The following is a 23,049-nucleotide window of genomic DNA, read 5'->3' as shown; positions in this document are numbered from 1 at the left end:
TGGAAATGCTACAACATGTAAAAGTTTTGCAGTACATTCCACTGTTTAAATAAACCTACCTAAGGAGGCAAAAGACCTGTACTCAGAAAGCTATAAGACACTGATGAAAGAAATCAAAGGTGACACAAACAAGTGGAGAGATATACCATGTTCTTGGATTGGAAGAATCAATATTGTGAAAATGACTATACTACCCAAAGCAATCTACAGATTCAATGAAATCCCTATCAGATTACCAATGGCATTTTTCATAGAATTAGAACAAAAAAGTGTACAGTTTGTATGGAAACACAAAAGACCCCGAATAGCCAAAGCAGTCTTGAGAAAGAAAAATGGAGTGGAAGAAATCAGGCTCCTTGACTTCAGACTATACTACAAAGCTACAGTAATCAAAATAATATGGTACTGGCACAAAACCAGAAATATAGATCAATGGTACAGGATGGAAAGCCCAGGGATAAATCCATGCACCTATGGACACCTAATCTATGACAAAGGAGGCAAGAATATACAATGGAGAAGAGGCAGTCTCTTCAATAAGTGGTGCTGGGAAAACTGGATAGCTACATGTAAAAGAATGAAACTAGAATGCTCCCTAACACCACACACAAAAATAAACTCAAAATGGATTAAAGACCTAAATGTAAAAGACAGGACACTATAAAACTCTTAGAGGAAAAACATAGGAAAAACATTCTTTGACATAAATTGCAGCAAGATCTTTTTTGACCCACCTCCTAGAGTGATGAAACTAAAAACAAAAGTAAACAAATTGGACCTAATTAAACTTAAAAGCTTTTGCACAGCAAAGAAAACCATAAACGAGATGAAAAGACAACCCTCAGAATGGGAGAAAATATTTGCAAACAAAGCAATGGACAAGGGATTAATGTCCAAAATATACAAACAGCTCATGCAGCTCAATATCAAAAAAACAAAGAACCCAATCAAAAAATGTGCAGATGACCTAAATAGACATTTCTCCAAAAAAGACATACAGATGGCCAAGAGGCACATGAAAAGATGCTCAACTTCACTAATTATTAGCGAAATGCAAATAAAAACTACAGTGAGGTATCACCTCACACTGGTCAGAATGGCCATCATCAAAAAATGTACAAACAATAAATGCTGGAGTGGGTGTGGAGAAAAGGGAACCCTCTTTCACTGCTGGTGGGAATGTAAATTGATACAGCCACTGTGGAGAATAGTATGGAGGTTCCTTAAAAAACTAAAAATAGAACTACTATATGACCCAGCGGTCCCACTACTGGGCATATACCCTGAGAAAACCATAATTCAAAAAGACGCATGTACCCCAATGTTCATTACAGCACTGTTTACAATAGCCAGGACATAGAAGCAACCTAAATGTCCATCGACAGACGAATCGATAAAGAAGTTGTGGTACATATATACAATGGAATATTACTCAGCCATAAAAAAGAATGAAATTGGGTCATTTGCAAAGATGTGGATGGACCTAGAGTCTGTCATACAGAGTGAAGAAGGTCAGAAAGAGAAAAACAAGTATTGTATATTAACGCATATATGTGGAATCTAGAAAAATGGTACAGATGAACCAATCAGCAGTGCAGGAAAAGAGACACAGACATAGGAAATGGACGTGTGGACACAGGGGGGGAAGGGGGGGTGGGATGAATTGGGAGATTAGGTTTGACACATATACTCTACTGTGTGTAAAATAGATAGCTAGTGGGAACCTGCTGTATAGCACACAGAGCTCAACTCAGTGCTATGTGGTGACCTAGATGGGTGGGATGGGGGTGGGAGGGGGATCCAAGAGGGAGGGGATACATGTGTACATATAGATGATTCGCTTCATTGTACAGCAGGAACTGACACAGCATTGTAAAGCAACTATACCCCAATTAAAAAAACAAAAGAACAGTGAGGCATTCAAGAATGATCAGAAGGGGCTTCCCTGGTGGTGCAGTGGTTAAGAATCCGCCTGCCAATGCCGGGGACACGGGTTCGATCCCTGGTCTGGGAAGATCCACATGCTGCAGAGCAACTAAGCCTGTGCGCCAGAACTACTGAGCCTGTGCTCTAGAGCCCGCGAGCCACAACTACTGAGCCCACGTGCCACAACTACTGAAACCCGCATGCCTAGAGCCTGTGCTCTGCAACAAGAGGAGCCACCTCGATGAGAAACTCACGCATCTTAACAAAGAGTAGCCCCTGCTTGCCACAACTAGAGAAAGCCCACGAGCAGCAAGGAAGACCCAATGCAGCCACAAATAAATTAATTAATTTTAAAAAAAAGAATGATCAGAAGCAATTGAAAAGGTTATGCTTTGTTTTTTTTTTTTAATTTTATTTTTGGCTGCATACGGTATTTGTTTTTCTCTTTTTGGCTGCATTTGGTCTTCGTTGCTGCGCTCAGGCTTTCTTTAGTTGCAGCGGGCGGGGGCCACTCTTCATTGCAGTGCATGGGCTTCTCATTGCGGTGGCCTCTCTTGTTGCGGAGCACAGGATCCAGGCATGCAGTCTCAGTAGTTGTGGCTTGCAGGCTCCAGAGTGCATGCTCAGCAGCCATGGTGCACGGGCTTAGTCGCTCCGCGGCTTGTGGGATCTTCCCGGACCAGGGCTCGAACCCGTGTCCCCTGCATTGGCAGGCGGATTCTTAACCACTGCGCCACCAGGGAAGCCCTAGGTTATGCTTTCTGAGACAGGGTTTTGAGAACTCTTTCTTTGTCTGTCAGCTTCAGGAACTCAATCCTTCCAATTCTTGCAGTTATTTACATAGAGAATCTCAAAGTCTAGGACTTTGAGTGAGTACTGAGAATTCCTGACCATACAGCACACCAGAGACCGTGTGGTTTAAGGTACTAGTATCTTGTGCTTTAATCTCTGCCACTCATTTGTTGAGGTATTCATTCATTCATTCAAATGTCTGGCCGGCATTGAATTTGGCTCCATGAAGGCTTGAATCTGGAGGTGGAAAAGTAGCAGGTGTGTTTCAGAAGGTGATGAATAAGTAACATTACAAAATATATTATCTATAGGACCAGATCTATACACAATAAACATTTAATAAATGTTTAACCTTCATTAACTTTGTGCTTATCATTAAACAACATAGTAACAAAAATAGAAAAATTTTCAAAGATAATTTAATTCAAGATCCCACCATCCTAGTGCATCACCAGTTTTCATTTTACTTCATTTACTTACTTACTTGTTCAAAAAATATTTATTGAGCTCCTACTCAATTAAAAACACTGGCATATAATATTTGTAGATTCTCGATTCACCTTTGCACACATGCACTCCTGATTTCTCAGAGTTAAGTGTTTCATACAGAGGATATTTTTTCGTGCTGTTACATGTTCTTTATATTGACATTTTAATCAACAGATATTATTCCTTCAATATCATCATTTATTTGACCATTGTTCTCTTGTGGAATATGAAGCTTCTTTCTAAATTTTAAATGTTATAAAAAGTGCAGTAATAAGCCTCTGAGCACAGAGCTTCTGATTCCTTTCCAATAATTTACCAGGATAAATTCCCAGGAGTCTAAATACTGGATCAGAGGATATGAACATTTTTATGGATTTTGATGCATCCTGCCAAATTTCTGAATCTTGTACCAATTTACATTTGTAATTTTGTTTATGTCAGTCACGTTCCATTGCCACCTTCCTGAAGATACTGCTTGATTTCTAGATGGAGAATTGAGGAACACTTGGCCTCATCAAGAATGCATGCATAAGCCATTTCTTATAAGGGGTATCTTCCAGATGGCTTAACCCATCTGTTATATAAATACCTTCCACTAACCAGGAAAGCTATTTTCCTCCTCCCCAGACTTTTGGTATCTCCTTACTTCCTTATTCCCTAAGACAATTCCTATACCAAAATGCTCACTCACAGTATTACAGAACATTAGAAATGGAAAAGACCTCAAATATCTCCCCCCTCCTCATTTTAGAGTTAAGGACCCCGAGAACCAGGAAGATTGCAAATTACCTCACATCACAGTGTTGGTGGGGAGATCTAGGACGAGATTCTCTGCATGAAGCTGTTTGGTACTGCTGCTAGGAAATGTCAAGGGAGGTGGCCCATTTACTAATATTGGAAAGAAGAAGAATCAGCATGGCCTTTGGGCAGGTATGACCTGCACATTAGTGAAGTGTTCCAAATTTTACACCCTCCCTAATGTGCCCGTGGCTTTTCATGTGTACTCTGTTATTGCAGGCGTTGGCATTGCCTGTTCAGCCCAGGGACCCTCATTGCACTGGCTAAGTAGAGTTACTAGTGACCGCTAAAATGAACGTTCAGTTGATACTCTTCCTATCGACTTTTCCATAATGTTGGACACTGCTGATCCTTCCCATCTTCCTGTGCATGGTGCACTTGGGAAGTAAAATGAAGGTTACCATTTCAGAAAGGAAATCAGGAAGCATTAAAATACAAAGGATGCGCTCTCCCAGAGCCTTAAGACTAACCTCTTTAGTTGACAGCAGACTAGGTGCAGTGTGACTGACCGTCTCATTCTCTGAGCTTTGGACTAGCTATTCATTCCCTCACTAGCATTTTTTAAAACAGAGAACTTCAAGTTCCTCCAACACATAATATTGTTTTATGTCTTTGTGCCTTTGTTCCTGTTGTTCTCATAGTCTGAAACCAGCTTAGCCCCCATGTGACTGGCTAATTTCAACCTTTCCTTTGAGACTGTTTTAACTCAGATGAAGCCTCTTACAGGAAGGCTGCCATGATGCCTCTAGGCCGCCATGACCATACAGTCTCTCAGTTCATAAAGGGCCTATGGATTCTTTTATCACACTGGGTTGAGAGTATTTATGTGTCTCCCTCACAAGACTAAGCTCATCAAGATCAGAGTCTGTGACTTTTCATACTCCCCAATGCTTAAATACCTTCCACTAAGTACAGAATAGACATTCAGTAAATGCTTATTGAACTGAAATATCTGAAACGTATGAATGAGGATTTGTAAAACTCTTAAAATCCAGTGAAGATGGTCTGGGTCTAGCATCAGCAAAATGTGACTAGAATGTAATTCTTTCTTAGAATGCTTAAATCTGATCAATTTTGTTGTGTTATTGAGTAGGAAACATGTGTTAACGGGAAAGGGGTAGTCTGTTTGGACTCTGTACAAGAGAATCCCACCAACAATAATTTCTCAAAAATGTAAATTATTATTATCATCACCATCATCTCCCCTGGAATCTTATTCTAGTACCACCCTCTCTTAAATTTCCAATCTCTCCTCCTCTACTATTCCTTTTCTGCTTGCCTTATAAATTCGCTCAAATCTTTCACATGCTTAAAAATATTTCTTCAAACCTTGTGATCCCTTGTGTTATCTTTCTTCACCTACTTTTCTCCCATCATTTCCTCAGTCTCCTGCAAGCTTGTTTCTACTCCTTCCTCTACAATGAAATTGCACTGGCTAAGTAGAGTTACTAGTGACCGCTAAAATGAACGTTCAGTTGATACTCTTCCTATCGACTTTTCCATAATGTTGGACACTGCTGATCCTTCCCGTCTTCCTGTTACCCTCAGATTCCTTGACATCATGCCATCATGATTCTCTACCCCTGGGACTACTCTCACTCAGACACTGTGTCATTACCCCATGTTGTTCTCTTGAATGCTGGTGTTCCCCAAGTTCTGTCTTTCTCAGTTTTACATTCTCACTTACACCAATGGATTTCATCCCTTACTACCCATCATAATCACCTGTGGCTCTTTCAGAAAAATAAGAATACCTGAGAAAAAGGAATATTTGTGAACTGTAGGTGGGAATGTAAATTGGTATAGCCACTATGGAAAACGGTATGGAGGTTCCTCAAAAAATTAAAAACAGGACTGCCATATGATCCAGCATTTCTACTTCTGGGTATATATTCAAAGGGAATGAAAAATCTTCTCAAAGAAATATCTGAACTCCCATGATCATTGAAGCATTATTCACAATAGGCAAGCTATGGAAACAACCTAAGTGTTTGTCAATAGATGAATGGATAAAGAAGATGTGAGATATCTATATCGATATTGATATCGATATAGATAGATAGATGATAGATAGATAAATTCACAGAATATTATTCAGCCATGAGAAGGAAGGAAATCCTGCCCTTTGTGACAACATGGAAGAACCTGAAAGCATTACACTAAGTGAAAGAAGTCAGACAGAGAAAGACAAATACTGTATGATATCACTTATATGTGGAATCTAAAAGAGCCGAACTCGTAGAAATAGAGGTTAGAACGGTAGTTTCCAGGGGCTGGGGGTGGAGGAACTGGGGAGGTATTGACCAAAAGGTACAAACTTCCAGTTATAAGACAAATAAGTTCTGGGGATCTAATATATAGCATAGTGATTATAGTTAATACTACTTTATTATATACTTGAAAGCTGCTAAGAGAGTGGATCTTAAATGTTCTCACCACAAAAAATGGTGATTACGTGATACGATGGTGATGAAGGTGTTAGCTAACAGTATGGTGGTAACCATTGTTCAATATATAAGTGTAACAAATGAACAAGTTGTTCACCTTAAACTTACACAATGTTATAGGTCAATTATATCTCAACAAAGCTGGAGGGAGAAAGCAGGAGTATTTCAGGGAAAATGAACAGACTGAACAAAACAGAGAAGCAGAAAATAGGAAATACAGAGAATGTGGGGAAAAGTAGATAAGAGCCTTCCAAAATAACTGTATGTTTGATCATAACAGAAAATCAAGCTGAAAAAGCAGTGTGGGATCAGGCAGGAACCGATGTACGTGTGCTAAGTGCCCCCATTGTTAATCCTTGTAGCTCTTGCCTAGATTAGTAGTATGACTGAAAAGTTGCCTTTTCTCAATTTTCACCCTCTTCTAGACTCCACATCACCACTAATTACAAAGTGAACCTAAATTGGACAATTTAACAATTTAATTTCAAAAAAATAAGGATTTTACACTCCTGATTAAATGCTCCTGAGAACCAGGGCTGTCTTTTGTGAATACCTAACGTGATGTCAGACATAACTGGAGCTCAATTAATGTTTGTTGCCTGATGAATTAATGAATGAATGATGGACCAGATCTCTCTAATTTGAACCAGTAGGAGAAGACTAGTCAAAACTATGGAATATTCTGAAAGGGTACAAAAAGTAGTATAAATTGAGTGGCTTATTTAGAAGAATTACACATGAAATATTTTATGGCACTCTTAACCAGCTTGAGAAGATTTTTTTCTTGTGTTGGTTAAATATCCTCCCTTTACTTCTCTTTTTTAAGTTTTATCCTGTTAATTTAGTTAGTATACTTCCTCCCCTCCCCCTCCTCATAGTAGAATACAAAAGCAAATCTGGCCCAGCTTGGGATGAATCATCATGAATCATGATTAGTCATTCTAAATTAAAGTATATTTATTTATGAATGTACCAGTGAATGATTGATTTGTCCCTTTGCTATCATTAATCTCTAGCCTCTTAATTTTACCTTTCAGGAGTTATTACAGAAAGAAATAAAATTTTCATACAGTTATTTTACTGTTTTTGTTTATTTGTTTTGATCACTAAAGAGTAATTCTTTTTTTGGAGAATTTTGGGAGTTCCCTGGTGGCCCAGTGGTTAGGACTCGGCACTTTCATTGCCATGGCCCCAGGTTCAATCCCTGGTCAGGAAACTAAGATCCCGCAAGCCATGAAGCGTGGCCAAAAAAAAAAAAAAAAAAAAATTGTATTTTTTATCTTTTTTCCTTTCATGTGTGTTCCATTTAGACCAGGAAATTGACATTTCAGCCCAGAAGACTTAGGCCAGATGTTAGTGCACTGGCTGAAAGATGGATTTCCTGCCCCAATAGGTGACCTCTTAAAGCAAAATAGGCTTTTTCTTAATGGATAGACTGTCCAAATGACCTCATTTCTAGAACAAGGGGCCTTTGTTGTGTCTCTTTGCAATTGGAATCAACATCATCTGATTTTTGAGAACATTCATTAGATAAAGAGGAGCTAGCACCTAGTTGTTTCATTTATAAGGCATAGGAAAAATTTACGCCTAGACAACCTACTTTTTTGCTCCTTTAAAAACATTTGTGTTCCTTGAGAGGGAAATGGTGCAGAAAATCTGGGGCCTGCTTATCCATATTAATATTTCTCTTAAATTTCAATCCCCATTCCAGCCAGCACTCACCATAGGAGCAGAGCATGTTACGTGCTTCCTAAAACAGGGAATTGTTTCACTAAGCTTGACCAAGGCACTATTTAAGGAAGTAGCCATGACCCCAATGTCCTGTCACTCAAACTTCTCTCTCTATATGTGAGAAGCTCATTGAGACATTCTCATGGTGCCACCTCTTTTGATGAGTTCTTCACCAAGTTCATTTATTTATATCTTCAATTGTATAAGGCGGCTCAGAAAAACTGAGATAACTGAGCCTTTGTGTGTGTGCGCGCACATGCGCGTGTGCCTCTGTGTGTCACAGGAAATGCAATTTGAAAGAAAGTACCCAGAAGAGGAAAATGGCCTTGAATGACTAAGGGGAGACTGAAAAACTTACTATACATGGAAAGGAAGGGAGTTAGATTGCGTAAGAAGGAAGATATGTTTCTGAGATTCTAAAAGGATAGAACTTTATAGCTAAAGGGAAAGTTAGGAGATTTCTTTTCTCTTTCTCTCTCTCTCCCTGCCTTTCTCCCTCCCTTCCTTCCTTCCTTTCTTTATTCCTTTAGAAACAAGAATGGGAGTGTCTCTTTTCAATAGCCAACAGGTACATTTTAGGAGTATAAAAATCTTGCTCCTTGTGACCCAGAATATTGGCTCCCCCATGAAAGACACAGAAGAGAGTAAAGCAAGGCTGTATACAGAGTTACCATCAGGCTGGGCAGTGCATCTAAGACTCGTGGTTCTTCCTCAAGTAATTGATATAGTAAATATGTGACTCTTTAAAAAAATGAGTAGTGAAAAGGATATCACACTTTCCTTTGCTTTAATGAGTCAACGCATATTTTTTCCAGAATGTTATACTCAGCTCAATGCCTCCCTCCTTTTTCAATAGTCATATGCAAATGTCATTAATTATAAATTATTTTTTCTCGTTGTTCAACCAAAGTATTCTGGATAATACTTCAATTCTGGGTAAGATTTGTAATAGTTTTCTATGGTTTCTGGGATTCATTTTGTGAGTGAGAATCTTTTGTTCTATGTATATAACATTGCACTTCAAAGAAGCAGAGCAATAGTGTTAACTGGAGCTTTTACGTTTAATAGGAAAAAAAATATTTTTCACAAGTATGTTTAAGCAATAGAGACAGCCAAGTAGGCATTCTCATTGGGTAAAGTTTATAAAACAGACAAGATTGATGAAGCAGTTTGGTTGGTGGATGATACTTCCCAGCTGTGCTTTTTAGACTGTCCTTACATAATTTGGAAATATTTAACATAATCTTTCGTCTCTTATTAACACATTCCTTTTTTTTTCTTTTCTTACACTCTCCCAAGCTAAAAAGATAAATAGCAGGCAGCATGATTCTTAAGACCATTCCCTCTCCATGCTTCCTTTTTTTCTCCTTTTCAGTGTCAGGTAGCTCTCAGAGAATCTCACAGCTCTCCACAGGAGACACTGCTCCTATGTTAATTCAGAAGTTATTTCATGGTGAGTTGAAGTCTTTGGGTCCTTTGCCTTAAACATTGTGAATTCAATGTTGGTACCCCACTCAGAGTCTTTTGCTTCTTGTCTATAATGTGTATTACTGAATAGTTCAGAATCCTTGTATTTCAGAATTACAAATGGCTTTAGAAATTACCTAGTCTGACCCAACTATGCAAAATGAAATATCGGTCACGTCGTTTTATGCCTGATGGAATAATTCCCAGGCAGAACCTTGGTGTTTACATAGCATCAGCACAGAGGAAAACCTAACTGGCTAGGCTAGTAACCTTGCTTATCAGAGTGGAAGAAGAGATTTCAGAGAAAAGTATTTATAGCCCTGAATCATCATTTTGTTTATTTACCTTCTCTCCCTAGCCTGTTTGGGCTGTCTTCACTTGGTTTTAATTTTTCTTTAGTTTGCTCTTAGCTCTTTTCTCAGTCTCTCTTACTAAATCCTCCATGATGAAGAGGCTTTTAAACAGGTAATGCTTTAGCATGGGTTTGGCTCACTTTTAAGGCAGTTGTGGAAAAAATGTGTTTGGGATTGTCAAGGGGGAAAATGTTTTGGCATTTCAGTCTTTCCTTGAAGTTAGTCCCCACCCCCCTCCCCCCGAGGCATTATGGAATGCCCCACGTTAGAGTGCCAGAGAGGATTGCTGACCGTAGGCAAAAATTAAATGAGTTTATCTGTTTTCATTGCTCAATTTCAGAATGCAGTATGGTAAAAAAAAAAATTTGGACTATTTATAATCTTTTGGATTTAATCTCTGCTTTTTTTTCACATCTTTATTGGAGTATAATTGCTTTACAATGTTGTGTTAGTTTCTGCTGTACAACAAAGTGAATCAGCTATACGTATGCATATATCCCCATATCTCCTCCCTTTTGCGTCTCCCTCCCACCCTCCCTATCCCACCCCTCTAGGTGGTCACAAAGCACCGAGCTGATCTCCCTGTGCTATGCTATCTATTTTACATTTGGTAGTGTATATATGTCCATACTACTCTCTCACTTCGTCCCAGTTTACCCTTCCCCCACTGTGTCCTCAAGTCTGTTCTCTATTAATCTCTGCTTAATCTCACATTTTTTTCTGTAGAAAATGTGTTGTCTTTAAAAAATAACAAGTGTTTGAATGAAGCTGTGTTCCTAAAATATGTACTATTCTTATGGATAATACACTTTATTGCAATAAATACATTTAATATTTTATTGTCTGCCCTTAGAAGCCAAATGTCTCTGAACATCTGATTTGGGGATCTCCATTCACATATCTCATGATGGTTTCTTTTACCAGTTAATTTTAAAAAGCAATCAGCTGGTTTAGTTTTTCAACATATTATATTTTACAACTTCACCTTCCCTTGGCAATGTGTTCCTTTTCCTTATTCTGACATTCCCATAGTTTCAAGCGGCTCTCAAATTTGAGCAGATTTCACAATTGCCTGGGGAGCTTGTTAAAATACAGGTCACTGGTCCCATCCTCAGAGTGTCTGACTCTGCAGGCTTGGAGGCTGGGGCCGGAAATTTGCATTTCCAACAAATTCCAACAAATTAGGTAATGCTAATGCTTCTGTTCTTGAGTCCACACTTTGAGAAGCACTGATCTAGATAAAGTATTGTAAAAGATGGAGCTAGTATGGACTAAGGTGGTGCGTGGTAGTGGAGACAGAGAGAAGTGGATGAACTTGACACATATTTAGGAAGTAGGATCCACGGGGCTTGTCCATGGTTAGATGGGAGTGATGGTGAGGTGTGGGAAGGATTCAAGCATGTCTCTGAGGTTGGTAGCTTGAACCAACGGATGGATGTAACAGAGTACTGAAATGGGAAGTGAGCCAGGGTGGGAGGGTTGGATCGTAGTGAGAAGTCATAAATTCTATTTAAAGTTTAAATAAAATATTTTTATACATCAAACACAGTGCCTGACATAGAGTTGATTTTCAATAAATAACATCGATATTACTGTTATTAATACCTTTCCTTTCAAACTGAATAGCCCTTATGACTCCGCCTTGCCAGAGGTAACCTCCCAGCCCTTCCACTCAGCAGCCACGTTCCAGGGCTAGGAATTAACTCCTTTATGTGACCCAAGAGACAGGTATGAACAGGGAAATTTTATAGATACCACCTCGTGGTATGAGTGAATAGGGGGAGGGAAAGGGGGGACAAAGTTCTAATTCACAGAGAATTGCTGCCTGCATTTTCACACACAACCTCATAGCAACTGCATTAAGGAGATGAACTATCCCACTTTACAGATGAGATAAATAACTTGCCCAATGTCTTATAGAAACCTGAGTGAAAATTCAAACTGGGCTCTGTCCTGAACCCATTATATTTGTGTTACTGCCAAACTCTACCTTTACTGCCAGGCAATAGATTTTTTTACTTTTCTTATGTCAGAATGATGTCCTAAGTAGGCTGCAGGCAACACCCTGCAGCTTCTAGACTGGTGGCTTTTAAACTTGTAACCCTGCCACATAGTAAGAAACAATTTTTTACAAAGCAATCCAGTATTTGCATTTATATGTGTATGTGTGTATGTATGTACTTACGTGTTGCATGCATATATGTGCAGCTGTATGACTGACACTAATTTTCCAAGAAGTAACACTTATTGAGATAGGTGCATTTCCAATATTTACTTTCATTGACTGCATTCTGATAGTTCATTGCAATAAATGTTTATCAGAACCCACAGAATTGATTCCAGTCAACTTTTGGGTCTCTGCTAGGTGTCTAGAAAATTCTCTTCTAGATCCCTTTCTGTCCTTGGAAGTCACTTACCAACATCATAACAATTCCACAGAGCTGGATGAGGGAGAGCCCTGATGGAAAGAGAAAAGGAGAAAGCAGGATTCCTATGTGTATACTTTCCCTATACATGTCTTTAATGGCACATCTACACTTGCCCACCTTACAGAGCTTTGTGGGAATCAAATAAATTACAGCATAGATGAAAGAACTTTTAAAAGTCATCAAGTCATCTGACTTTGATTCTGCTCAATATAGTTGTGTCCACTTGGAGTGATCATTCAAGTTCTCCGGAGCCCATTTCTTCATCCTGAAAATGAGGGATTTGATCCAGATCACCTTCAAGGCCCTGTCCCGCCCTCATGGGATATAATTCTATTACAAAAAGCTCTTTGTAAACAGTACCCTGTGGGACTCTGAAATAGTTTGATGATGATTGTGATGTTGCTAATTATTCTTTATATTTTGTTAAAAAGCCCCTGAAGGAATTTTTGGAAGATTGACGTTAACCAAAGGAGAAAACACTCAATTTGGGAGAAGTAATCAGACGCATTTTGAGTAGAAGCATCATGAAGCTGATAAGCGAAAAGGTTCAGCTTCATTTTTCAGATGGTCAAAAAAATTATTACGTACTACAAGTAGAAAAATGCTCAAAATTTCATATTTATGTACAGACAGCAAAATTGTAGGTACCAACATTCCCCCTCAAATGTATTACTTATTTTCTTATCCATTTATTAGGGAATGCCAGGACAAGGAGCTTAAATATCTAGGGTAGCTTGATTCTCTAAGTACCAAAATGCTGGCTAAGATTTAGTTACATTGATATGTGTGTTTGTATTGTTGCAAAATGGTACCTATCTTTAGATGACTCTGAAATATAATATCACCTCTGAGGAGGTACATGGCAATTCGTGTGGCCTTGCCTCCTCTAGGATGGGAAAACTGCAGCACAGGAAAGTTAAATGCTTTGCCCTCAGGTGATCTGATGAGTCTAGAAGAAAGACTCACGATTGGTGCTGGAGAGTCCTGCCCCGACCATCCTGCTTATTTGGCTTCATGCTCAGTCACTTGCCAGAAGGTGTTGATGCAGAAAACTAGCCGCCCCCAGTAGAAGCAGCACTGTCCTTTGTATTTTCTTTTTCCTTTTTTTTTTTAATATTTATTTATTTATTTAGGTTGCGCTGGGTCTTAATTGTGGCTGCATGCAGACTTCTTAGTTGCAGCATGCATGCGGGATCTAGTTCCCCCACCAGGGATCAAACCCCGGCCCCTTGCACTGGGAGCACAGAGTCTTACCCACTGGACCACCTGGGAAGTCCCTCCTTTGTATTTTCTTGAATTGAGTAAGGTACCACATGGCTAATACATTGAAATTCTTAAATATACATAAAATCAACTCAATGGTTATTTTACCTTTTCCTATCATTCACTTATTTTCATGTCTTTATAGATGTAATAATAATAGTAATAATAATAAAGCCCACCAATGCTTTAATGAATTTATTTGGATTCCCAGCATCTTAGAACACGCACCTGACCTAACTCCAGCATCAGTCCAGGGAAAAGCACCAGGCCTGGTCATACTGACTCTGCACCCAGCACTCCACTTCAACACAATGCCTCCTCACTATCAAGGGGAAACTTTTGCTTTCTTTTTCTTTGTCATCGGGGATTATGCGTATAAATTTAATTACCTTTGGAAAAGTTTTTTTTTTTTCAATTTTTTTCAATTTTGAACTTTCCTCTAAGGGCTATTCATCCTTTGGACCCCGTAATTAATGCTTTAGGAGGGGAATTTCGAGGGACGTGATCTTGTACCCCTCCTTTCATGTGGGCTCAGAAGGAAAAAACAACAACAGCCAGAGCCCTCTAAAACAAGCAAGGGCTCTCTCCCTGGGGCACCTCACCTGGGTTTTTGTACCACTCAGTCCTTTAACATAGGGGCAATTCATTGTAGTTTCTGAACTGTTTCACAAAGTGATCAATCACCAGATCCGATGTGACGTGGACTGTCATCTCCCAGGGAGAATTCTGAGTGGTTTTTAAAGAAACAATCACAAAAGGAGAAATGCCTCTACAGGGCTATTTCCCTCATAAAATAAATCCGTCATGGATCTTGTCCTTAGAAAAACACACACGGGGCCCCAGGTGTGTTGGCTTAATGGCTACAACCATAATATTTCCTTTTGAAAAAGGCCCTTCCCTATGCCCTTACTGTAAAGGAACCATTAAAACCCAAAGCGCATTCCCCCTAAATAGCTGCCACCCCTAGCAATGCATGGCATTGTGGGCGCCCAGGAACCAAAATCTCCCCCCTTGTAATAAACAAGATACAAACAATGGCTCGTGCCCAGGCTTTCACACTTGTTTTTCCAAGTCTCGGCTGCCAGAGGCAGAGCTGTAATTCCTGAGGTCGCTTGACTTCGGGAGGGGCGAGGTGTGCGGGGTAACTACACTATTTGGGAACTCCTTCGGCAGGAGCAGCTTAAAGATTAACTTTCTCGAGTTTCTGTGACCAAAACTGTTTCAGTGAATAGCGTGATTGGAAACTTGTGCAGGCGGGAGACAGCAGCGCGGCCGCTCTTTCAACAGGCGATTTGTTCTCCTGTCTGTGGCTCATTTCCATGCAAAGAGCCTGACATCAGAGCACCTTTTGTTGCTAAACGCTTTCTTTAGCATCAAGGGGAGAGAGTCATGTGGAGCTGGAAGAGCTCATTTTGAAGAGAGGGGGCCCGGGAAGTACCCTCCAAGTTCCAGAGGCGCCGCGGTCACCCCGCGGGGCCCTGCCCAGACTTGCTGGAAGAAATGAGTCTCGTGCCTAGTTAGTCTGTCCCCGTCACAGGAAGAGACGCCTTTGCTCCGGGTTGCATTGCTTCTGGGCTGCCAGAATTCCCCGCCGTAAAACTCGGTGGTGCGAACTTTGCCTCCTGCTACCGGGTTGCCGAGCCGAGCCGAGCCGTGCCGAGCCGAGCCGAGCCGAGCCGAGCCGAGCCGGGCTGGGAAAGTTTCTGGACCTGTCAGCCGCGCGGCCCGTCGCCACCGAGAGCCGAGGTGCGGGCGCCTGCCGGGGGCCCCCGCCGGGTCGGAGGCCGGGGCCGTGGGGGATGCGGCGCGGAGGCGCGGCTCGGTGGTGACGCAGCGGGCGGGGACCGGCGCCGGGGACCGGGCGCGCACGGCTGCGGGGCCAGGGCGCCCCGGGGACCCAGCCATGGAGGAGGACGCGGGAGCCGCCGGCGCGGCGCCCGAGCCCGAAGCCGAGCCCGCGCCGGAGCCTGAGGCGGGCGCTGGTCTGTCGGAGGCGTTCTCCCGGCTCTGGACCGACGTGATGGGCATCCTGGTGAGTTACCTGGAGAAGCGGAGGCGCGGGGAGGGCGGGTCGCGGGACCCGGGAGCAGGCAGCCCCCCGGCGCCCCGGCGCTCCCTTCGCGCTCGCGGACTCGACAAGCCCACCCCTCGGGGTCGTCCTTCTCCGGCTCTAGATCTTAGGGGGTTAAATACACACGGTTTAGGATTTCAAACCCTAATTAAAAAGATAACCAGCCACAGATCACATCAAAGATATATTTTTTAAACAATCGGGTATGATATTCCACAGTTTAATCTGGGACACCTGCTGAGAAGTTGGTGTGGAAAAGACAGAGTCCTTCAAAGAATAGATGTAAATAAATACTGTTTGGCTGATGTGCTTCCACAGTTGGATTTGGGAAGAGGCTGATGTTACTGATGTTTATCTCTTCACCATGTGTTGTCTGACCAGGAGAGGAAAACAATTATCTCCTTACTCAGAACCACAGGAAAGTTTACTTTGTTTGCAGTTTTTCAACTTGTAGAATTACAGGATATTTGTTGTTATGTGTTTGGGACTAAAAACAATAAGACTTATTTTTCTAAATCTGTATTGTCATGCATTTTGAAATGTCCAGTAACTAAACCCGCCTGTGGGTTTGGCATAATTTCTGAAAAAATAGTTTTTAGGCATGGAGGATGAAGGTTTAACTTGTTCAGGGTTCAGCGCCTTGAGGAATGAGTAGATTTGCTTTGGTGGAGCTATAGGTAGGCAGGTAGACTGGAATCAGATGGGTGGGGTTCTTACAGTCAGACATCTTACTCCACACATGAAAAAGTCAATTTCAATGGAAAGATTCGGAATTGGGAGTTGTGTAGATCATTGGAAGAGGCTCTAGATTTACTTGGAGTTTTTTTTTTTTTTTAAATTGGAGGAGGTGTAGTTTATAGAAAACTCTTCTTTGGTAATGATGAAACCATTTTTAGCACCGTAATTAAGCTCTTGGACTTTGGAGTGAGTTAGCCTGGATTCAAATCCCAGCCCTCCCATTGACTGACTGCATGATCTTGGCCAAGGTACCCAACTCCACTGACCTTCTATTTCATCACCTGAAAAGTGAAGCAAAGATTTGCTTCTTAGGTTTTCTGAGATTTAGCTAAGCTGATATATAGCTAGTGCTCCATACTGATACATAGTAGGTGCTTAATAAATAATAGCTCTCTTTCTATTTTTTTTTCTTGCAAATGATCTTGTGTCTCAACTTTCCAGACATCCTAAAGTCCCAGTTATTCCATTTTCAGGTGTCCTTTGGTATTTATGATTATTCCTGTATAGAGAGCCAGGGAAGGTTGGTCAAAGATTTCTATCTGCTCGTCTCACTCTCCGATATTTTAATTAATTTATTTTTTGAAAGCAGATTTATTCAGGGAGATACACACTCGATAGAGTGTGGGCCATCTCAGAAGGACTCTCCAATGTTTAAAAAATACATATTTAAAAAATTTTTAAGTTAACGCTTTTTGCATTTTCTGAACATTACTGATGAATATGGGCCTTCAGTGAAATTCCAGAAAACCCGATGAACATATATAAAAGTTGTGGTGATTGATAGATTGTTTTTTAAGTTTATCAAGCAGGAAGCTTATCTTGTTATTTCTTGCTCAGGTCTCACTCTGTAAACTTTCAGGCACTGAGAAAATGGGCTTGATGACATCACATTGCATCCCTTACTAGGCTGTGGGCTGGGGAGGGAAGGGTTAGAGATGCTCTCTTGAACTGAAGTGTGGGCTCAGGGTCGTTTGGGGGCCGGGGTGGCATGGACCACCTTCTGAAGATTTGCTTTCCCTTCCCTGGCAGATTCCAGCGCTGTTGGGTCAGTTGTAGCAGAGTGTTCTTTGGCTGAGTTAGAAGATGGGGTGGGGCTCAAGAAGCCCAAACCTGTTATTCAAAAGGCAAATGCAGGAGAAAAGAAAATATGTGCTTCTTACAGAGCTAATAGTTCGGTGTGAGGCTGAAAGACTGTCCCAAACAGGGACAGGACAGTAAAGGACAGTAAAGACTTACAGGACAGTAAAGATGGTCCCAAACAGGTAGTGTTCACCCGTGTTTTCCCATCTTTTATAAGGTCTTATTTTGCTTTAAGTCTTGGGCATCAAGATTGTTCGTTAGTGAAAAAGTAGACAAAGAGGACATAGATTACCTGCTGTCCTTTGTACGTGCCTCTAAGAAGTCACCAGGGGAAAAGGATCTTTATTCTGCTTTTAGAAAGCTGCCCTCCAAGTGTTTATAAGAAACTATATCTTCAGAAGAATGTATCAAGACACAAAACTGACAGCTGACTTTCTCTGTTCTTACGGAGATAAAAGACACCATTTCATTCATTTTGTATTTAAAATATGGCATTTTGCAATCATCTGTCAGCCTAGAGAGGTTGACGTGACTTGATCCCTGGCACATATACATTGTTAGTGGCAATGTCAGACTGCGCCCCAGTTCTCTGACCTCCACCAGTCAAGAGCCTGATGCCGTGATGCTCTGTAGTTAACTATCCCAGATCAACTTGGTAGAAGTGTAATGACATCCAGTCATTTTAGGCAAATGCTATTTGGAAGATTAGGAGAGTAGAGGTAGTACGGGAATTATACATCCAGACATTATACTTAGCAGATTTCAGGCACAGTTGCTACTTTATTTCTTAGATTCTTCTTAGTGTAAAAATGTAAACTTCAAAGCTTATTAGGTTAAAACTTTTTCTAAATGAATGAGCACAGCCCCTCTTTCCCGAAGGTGCAGTACAGCGAGAAGCCCTCGGCACCCCTTCCCCCTTGGATTTTGTTGGTTCTAACCCGGGGAGGGGGGAGAGTGTTGCCCCAGAGGCATTGATCTCGGTAAATACAGGATGGTTGTTTGAATTCATTGGGACACATTTTACATTTAAATTAATTCAGTCCTGCCCAGTTCAGCACCAATCAGTTGCTCTTATATAATTGCTAACAAAACGCTTATTTAGAGAAGTAATAGTATAATTTATGGCATGAAAATGTTTGAGTGTGTTGGAATGAATAAAATGCTAACAAGTGAATATGTAAATAGAGAGTTAAGAGAAAATGAGTTTACAAAACCACTATCAATGTGAGGGCCTGGAGGGCATGGTCTGTATTTCACTCATTCTTCTACCTGCAGGGCTTGGGACTTACTGGGTGCTGAGAATGTGCTTTTATTGAGTGAAAAAGGAAAAAAGTATGTACTCTTAAATGCAGGAGCCACTTCAAAATACAGTTCTGTAAAGACTCATGCCCCGCCTATAATGGGGCGCATTTATGAAGACTTTAATAAATTCTGCTTATGCCAAAGCTACCACTTGGACAGTTGCGTCATGCATATTTAAATCCTGGCACTTCCACTGAAAATGTAATGGCAAATTGCGAAATGTTTGTAAACCCTGAGCAATTAAACCGTGGCCTTCTTGCGAAATACGCTATTCTGTTCTCTAACTCGGCAACGTGTGGTCTGCCTGGGTTTTCAAAGCCTGTCACCTTTCACGATGACATGCTTAGACTTTTGTTGAGAAGTGCAGAACAAGTTAGAATCCTATGGGATTCTACTCTTTTATCTTTACTCCCTGGTTGCAGACAAAGCATTCCTTTTTCTTTTTTGGGGTGGGGGAGAGTAGGTTTTTTTTAAGAGTAGGAATTGCTGAGGTTATCAGATGAGGTAGACCATGTTTTCAGCACCAAGTATCCATTTGGTAACTTGTGATGGTTCATAAATTTTTCCTCCAGAACTCGAGGACTTCTTAAACGCAGAATCAGGCCTTTAAAGCTACTTGTTCTCACTGGGAAGGGAGAGGAAGGGAGTTAGTGAGTGACTATTGTTTGCAGGATCCTGCAAGATGCACCTCCCCCAAACCTTACATTTCCCTGCTATGTTCCTACAATTTACACCCATTTCCTAGCAATGCTTAGAAAATATCCATTGTGTAGACAAACTCTACATGGAGGACCTTCCCCTACTCTTAATTCCTATTCAGGCTACAGAAAAGAATGTAGTAGGTTTATCTGTTAAGTTTATCTTTAGGTTAAGTTATTGGCTAGGTTCATTCTGTTTAAGTTTAGGGCTAGGTTCATTCTGTCTTGCTGTTTACTGAAGTCCTCTTCCTTAAAAGACCCTCCTTTTGCTCTGTATTTTTGGGCAAAGTGTAGGGGAGGGGAGGTGTCAGTGAGATCCCTAGAGGGCTTTTAAAATGCAAACTCCTTTGTACAGACCAGTGTGTAATTTACATATTCTCTGGGTGGTGTCTTAGGTAAGCCCTTCAGCTAATGACTTAATTTTTTAGGTCTTGGAATCTGAGAGTCAGCCCCCGTTTCCAATATTCTGACTTCATCTTGATTTTTTTGTCCCTGGTAGCCAGCTGAAAGCCTATGGCTTTTATATAAGTAGAGAAATTGCAGGGTGATGTAGCGGAAGACACTGACTGAAGAGACCTTGGAAGTGAGTCCTCAACTCCCTCATTTAGAGAGGAGGGACGGAAGGGCTTGAGGCAGCAGCGTAGGAACCAGAACTCAGACCTCCGGATTTCACTTCTTTGCCAAAGTTAAGTCTACGGTTCTGGCTGGGGTCCTTAATTTGCTGTCAAAAGAGGCTCTGGGACTTCCCTGGCTGTCCAGTGGTTAAGACGCCGTGCTCACAATGCAGGGGGCACGGGTTTGGCCGTCTGGCCGTAGGGGAACTAAGATACCACATGCCCTAAGGCGCAGCCAAAAAAAAAAAAAAAAAAAAAGCTAAAAAGAGGCCTCTGCACTAAAGCGACAGTTCATGCTCCCCATCTTCCCGCATCCTGCTTTCATTTGCCGCTCTCTACCCTGTAACCCTTCCCTCTTCCACCTGGCTTGTTCTGCCTCCTTGTTCACCATCATTGACTCTCAACTTCCAATGATAGAGTGCAGCAACGTGGGGAGGGGAAGGCAGTGCTCACAGGGGCTGAGTCCTGGTGCTGTTCGGGGGCCCATCCCAAACTTACCTTAATTGGTCCTCTCACTGTGACCAGTGAGCATTATTGTCCCCATTTTACAGTGGAGAGGTAAACGTGCATGTCCTGAATCACACAGACAGTAAACAGGAGCTGGGATTTGGATCATGTGTTATTTCCTGGAAATTAACTCCTAGTTGCAGTTTTATAGTTCATTCTTTCACATCTCTATCGAGACATCTATTGACTGTCAATCTTTTTTGCTTAAGCTATTGAGCTAAGTACTAGCCGCACATGCCCCTGACTTCCAGAAAGACAGTAGTTCTGTAGGAAAAACAGCATCCACTGTCCCTCCCCTAAATACCCAGTCCTGCGGTGTAGTGTGCAGATCGCCCCAAAGAGCACAGAGTTGGGGAGGGTTGGCGGTGGTGCTGGTGCAGGAAGCCCTGTCCCAGAAATGCCTTTCAGTTTGGGCCCTGGCAGTGAGTAGGCTTTACCTGAGAGGTGTTTCCCAGTGAGGGCTAAGCAGGCAAGAAGAGAGGAAGGGCCTTCTGGGCAGAGCCAAGGGAAAGAAAGATGGGAGAGCAGAGAGCACTGAGGTGGGTGCCAGGTCCTGAGTGCTGAAGTAGCTGGAATCATTCTGTAGACTTCAGTGAGAAGCCATTTCAGAATTTTAAACTGACATGTGTCATGATCACTTTTTCGAAAAGTGACTTTTGGGGGTGATGAGTTGGTGATGAATTTGGAAGAAGACTACTTCAGTGATCCAGGCAAGAGAAGATGAGAGCTTGGATTAAATGTTTATGAAACATACCAGTTTATCTATCACCTGGCTTCTATTAGTCCCCATATTTTACTCTATAAGGAGTCAAGGATTGCTCATGGTAATTTACTTTTGATAAATTCTTTTAAGCTCAAGAGTAGGCTGGGTTAATGCAAGAGATTTTTAGACATGTTGTAGTGTTGTGATTTTTTTTTTTTTCATTCTAAAGAAGAAGTATCTATCTTGACACATCTATGTGTACACATATCTACTTACCTGTCTCTCTATACTGGAGTAAATGATTTGGTTCCTTAAAGAGGGGAATTATTTATAACAGTATACACACAATGCTATAGCTAAATGATGTTTAATACCATCTTTTAAAAGCTACTTCTAGGGACTTCCCTGGTGGTGCAGTGGTTAAGAATCTGCCTTCCAATGCAGGGGATGTGGGTTTGATCCTTGGTCGAGGAACTAAGATCCCACATGCCGCGCGGGACAACTAAACCCACGTGCAGGGATGAAAGGTACCGCATGCCACAACTAAGACCCGTCGCAGACAAAAATTAAAAAAAAAAAAAAAAAGCTAATTCTAGAGAACAGTGAAATAGAGGGATATATTCAGTTGGGCATATTGATCCATAAGCAAATCTGTAGCTCAGTTTTACAAAGGACATAAGAGAAAAACCTATAACTAGCAGTTTACTTAATGTATTCTTTTTAAGAGTAATTTATGCTTCAGACTTAACTATCATAATCCCACTGTGATATATGATGTGCTTACCCATGGTTTACACACATTCTTTGCTTATGGTAGAAATAAAATTATTCTCAAAATAATGAATTTAGATGGATAGAGGCTAAGACTAAGAATTAACTGTACTATTTAATACCAGTGAGTATAGACTAAGACTAAAAGAATTAACCAAACCTTCCGACTAAGTTTGAGATAAAATGTATTTTTATGATGACCTGGATTTGTCATTTCTCAGATGGTATGCTCATTTATTTATTAATTTAATTTGGTAATGAGACCTGAAATTTGTGGGTCTGTTCCTCATTAGCTTTGCTCCTAGGCAGCTGTCTAGTGTCCCACCTTTTGTTCCATAAGATGTTTCACTGGGTAGCATTAATTCTCTGTGAGTTGAGATGCCTCATAGAGATAACCTAGCTTGTATTTTTTCTTGCTTGTCAAGCCGTGTAATAGAGATGACTCCTGCATGGAGATTGGAGACCCAGGCCTTAGAGTATCTTAGAGACTTGGAAGACAAAAGCTTGATAATAAGATAGTTTTTCCTCTCTGTAATCCCTAATTTTTTCTTTTCTGAAGAGATCTCCTATTGTCTTTCACCTTTCTAAGCTGATTGGGAAAAACATGAATATGTTTGAGTTTATAATGACTGCTCTTTAGACTTTTGTTCCATGTGTCCATAGAGATACTTTGTGGCTCTCCTTGGTGTCTTTGACATAGATTTGATTCATGGTTTATTTTGTTGCTTCATCCGTTGTTTGTTTGGTTTTACAGCAAGTAGTGAGTGAGGAAGGTCCAGTGTGTCTGCACATCACTCTGTGCCTGGTTGCGGCTGTGGCTTCATTTTCTGTCCTGGCATGCAGAATTAAAAGTGGAATTACAAGGGAAAG

General features: G+C 41.1%; 1 protein-coding gene and 1 long non-coding RNA gene across 4 annotated transcripts in view; one reads left to right on the top strand and one right to left on the bottom strand.

Annotated features, from left to right (window-relative positions):
• SASH1 (SAM and SH3 domain containing 1) overlaps positions 1-23,049 on the top strand; it is a 250,699-nt gene that overhangs the window by 46,230 nt on the left and 181,420 nt on the right. The window contains exon 1 of one of the 3 annotated variants that reach the window (XM_082405433.1): positions 11,997-15,727. The exons of 1 other annotated variant lie outside the window; for it this stretch is intronic. In XM_082405433.1, coding sequence (XP_082261559.1) covers positions 15,599-15,727 — 129 coding nt within the window. In that variant the 5' untranslated portion in view covers positions 11,997-15,598. Of the gene's footprint in view, positions 1-11,996; positions 15,728-23,049 lie in introns of those variants that run through there. One more of the 3 variants, XM_082405435.1, reaches the window with a different exon arrangement.
• On the bottom strand, positions 16,605-18,852 carry LOC309634967. The gene is made up of 2 exons (XR_014248538.1): positions 17,737-18,852; positions 16,605-17,687 (listed from the first exon to the last, which is right to left on the bottom strand). It is a non-coding gene; the product is annotated as an uncharacterized lncRNA (long non-coding RNA).

This window comes from Balaenoptera borealis (assembly GCF_965194805.1).
Source record: "Balaenoptera borealis genome assembly, chromosome: 9".
NCBI lineage: Eukaryota > Metazoa > Chordata > Mammalia > Artiodactyla > Balaenopteridae > Balaenoptera > Balaenoptera borealis.
Note: the sequence above shows the minus strand (reverse complement) of the source record. Positions and strands in the feature narration are given on the sequence as shown.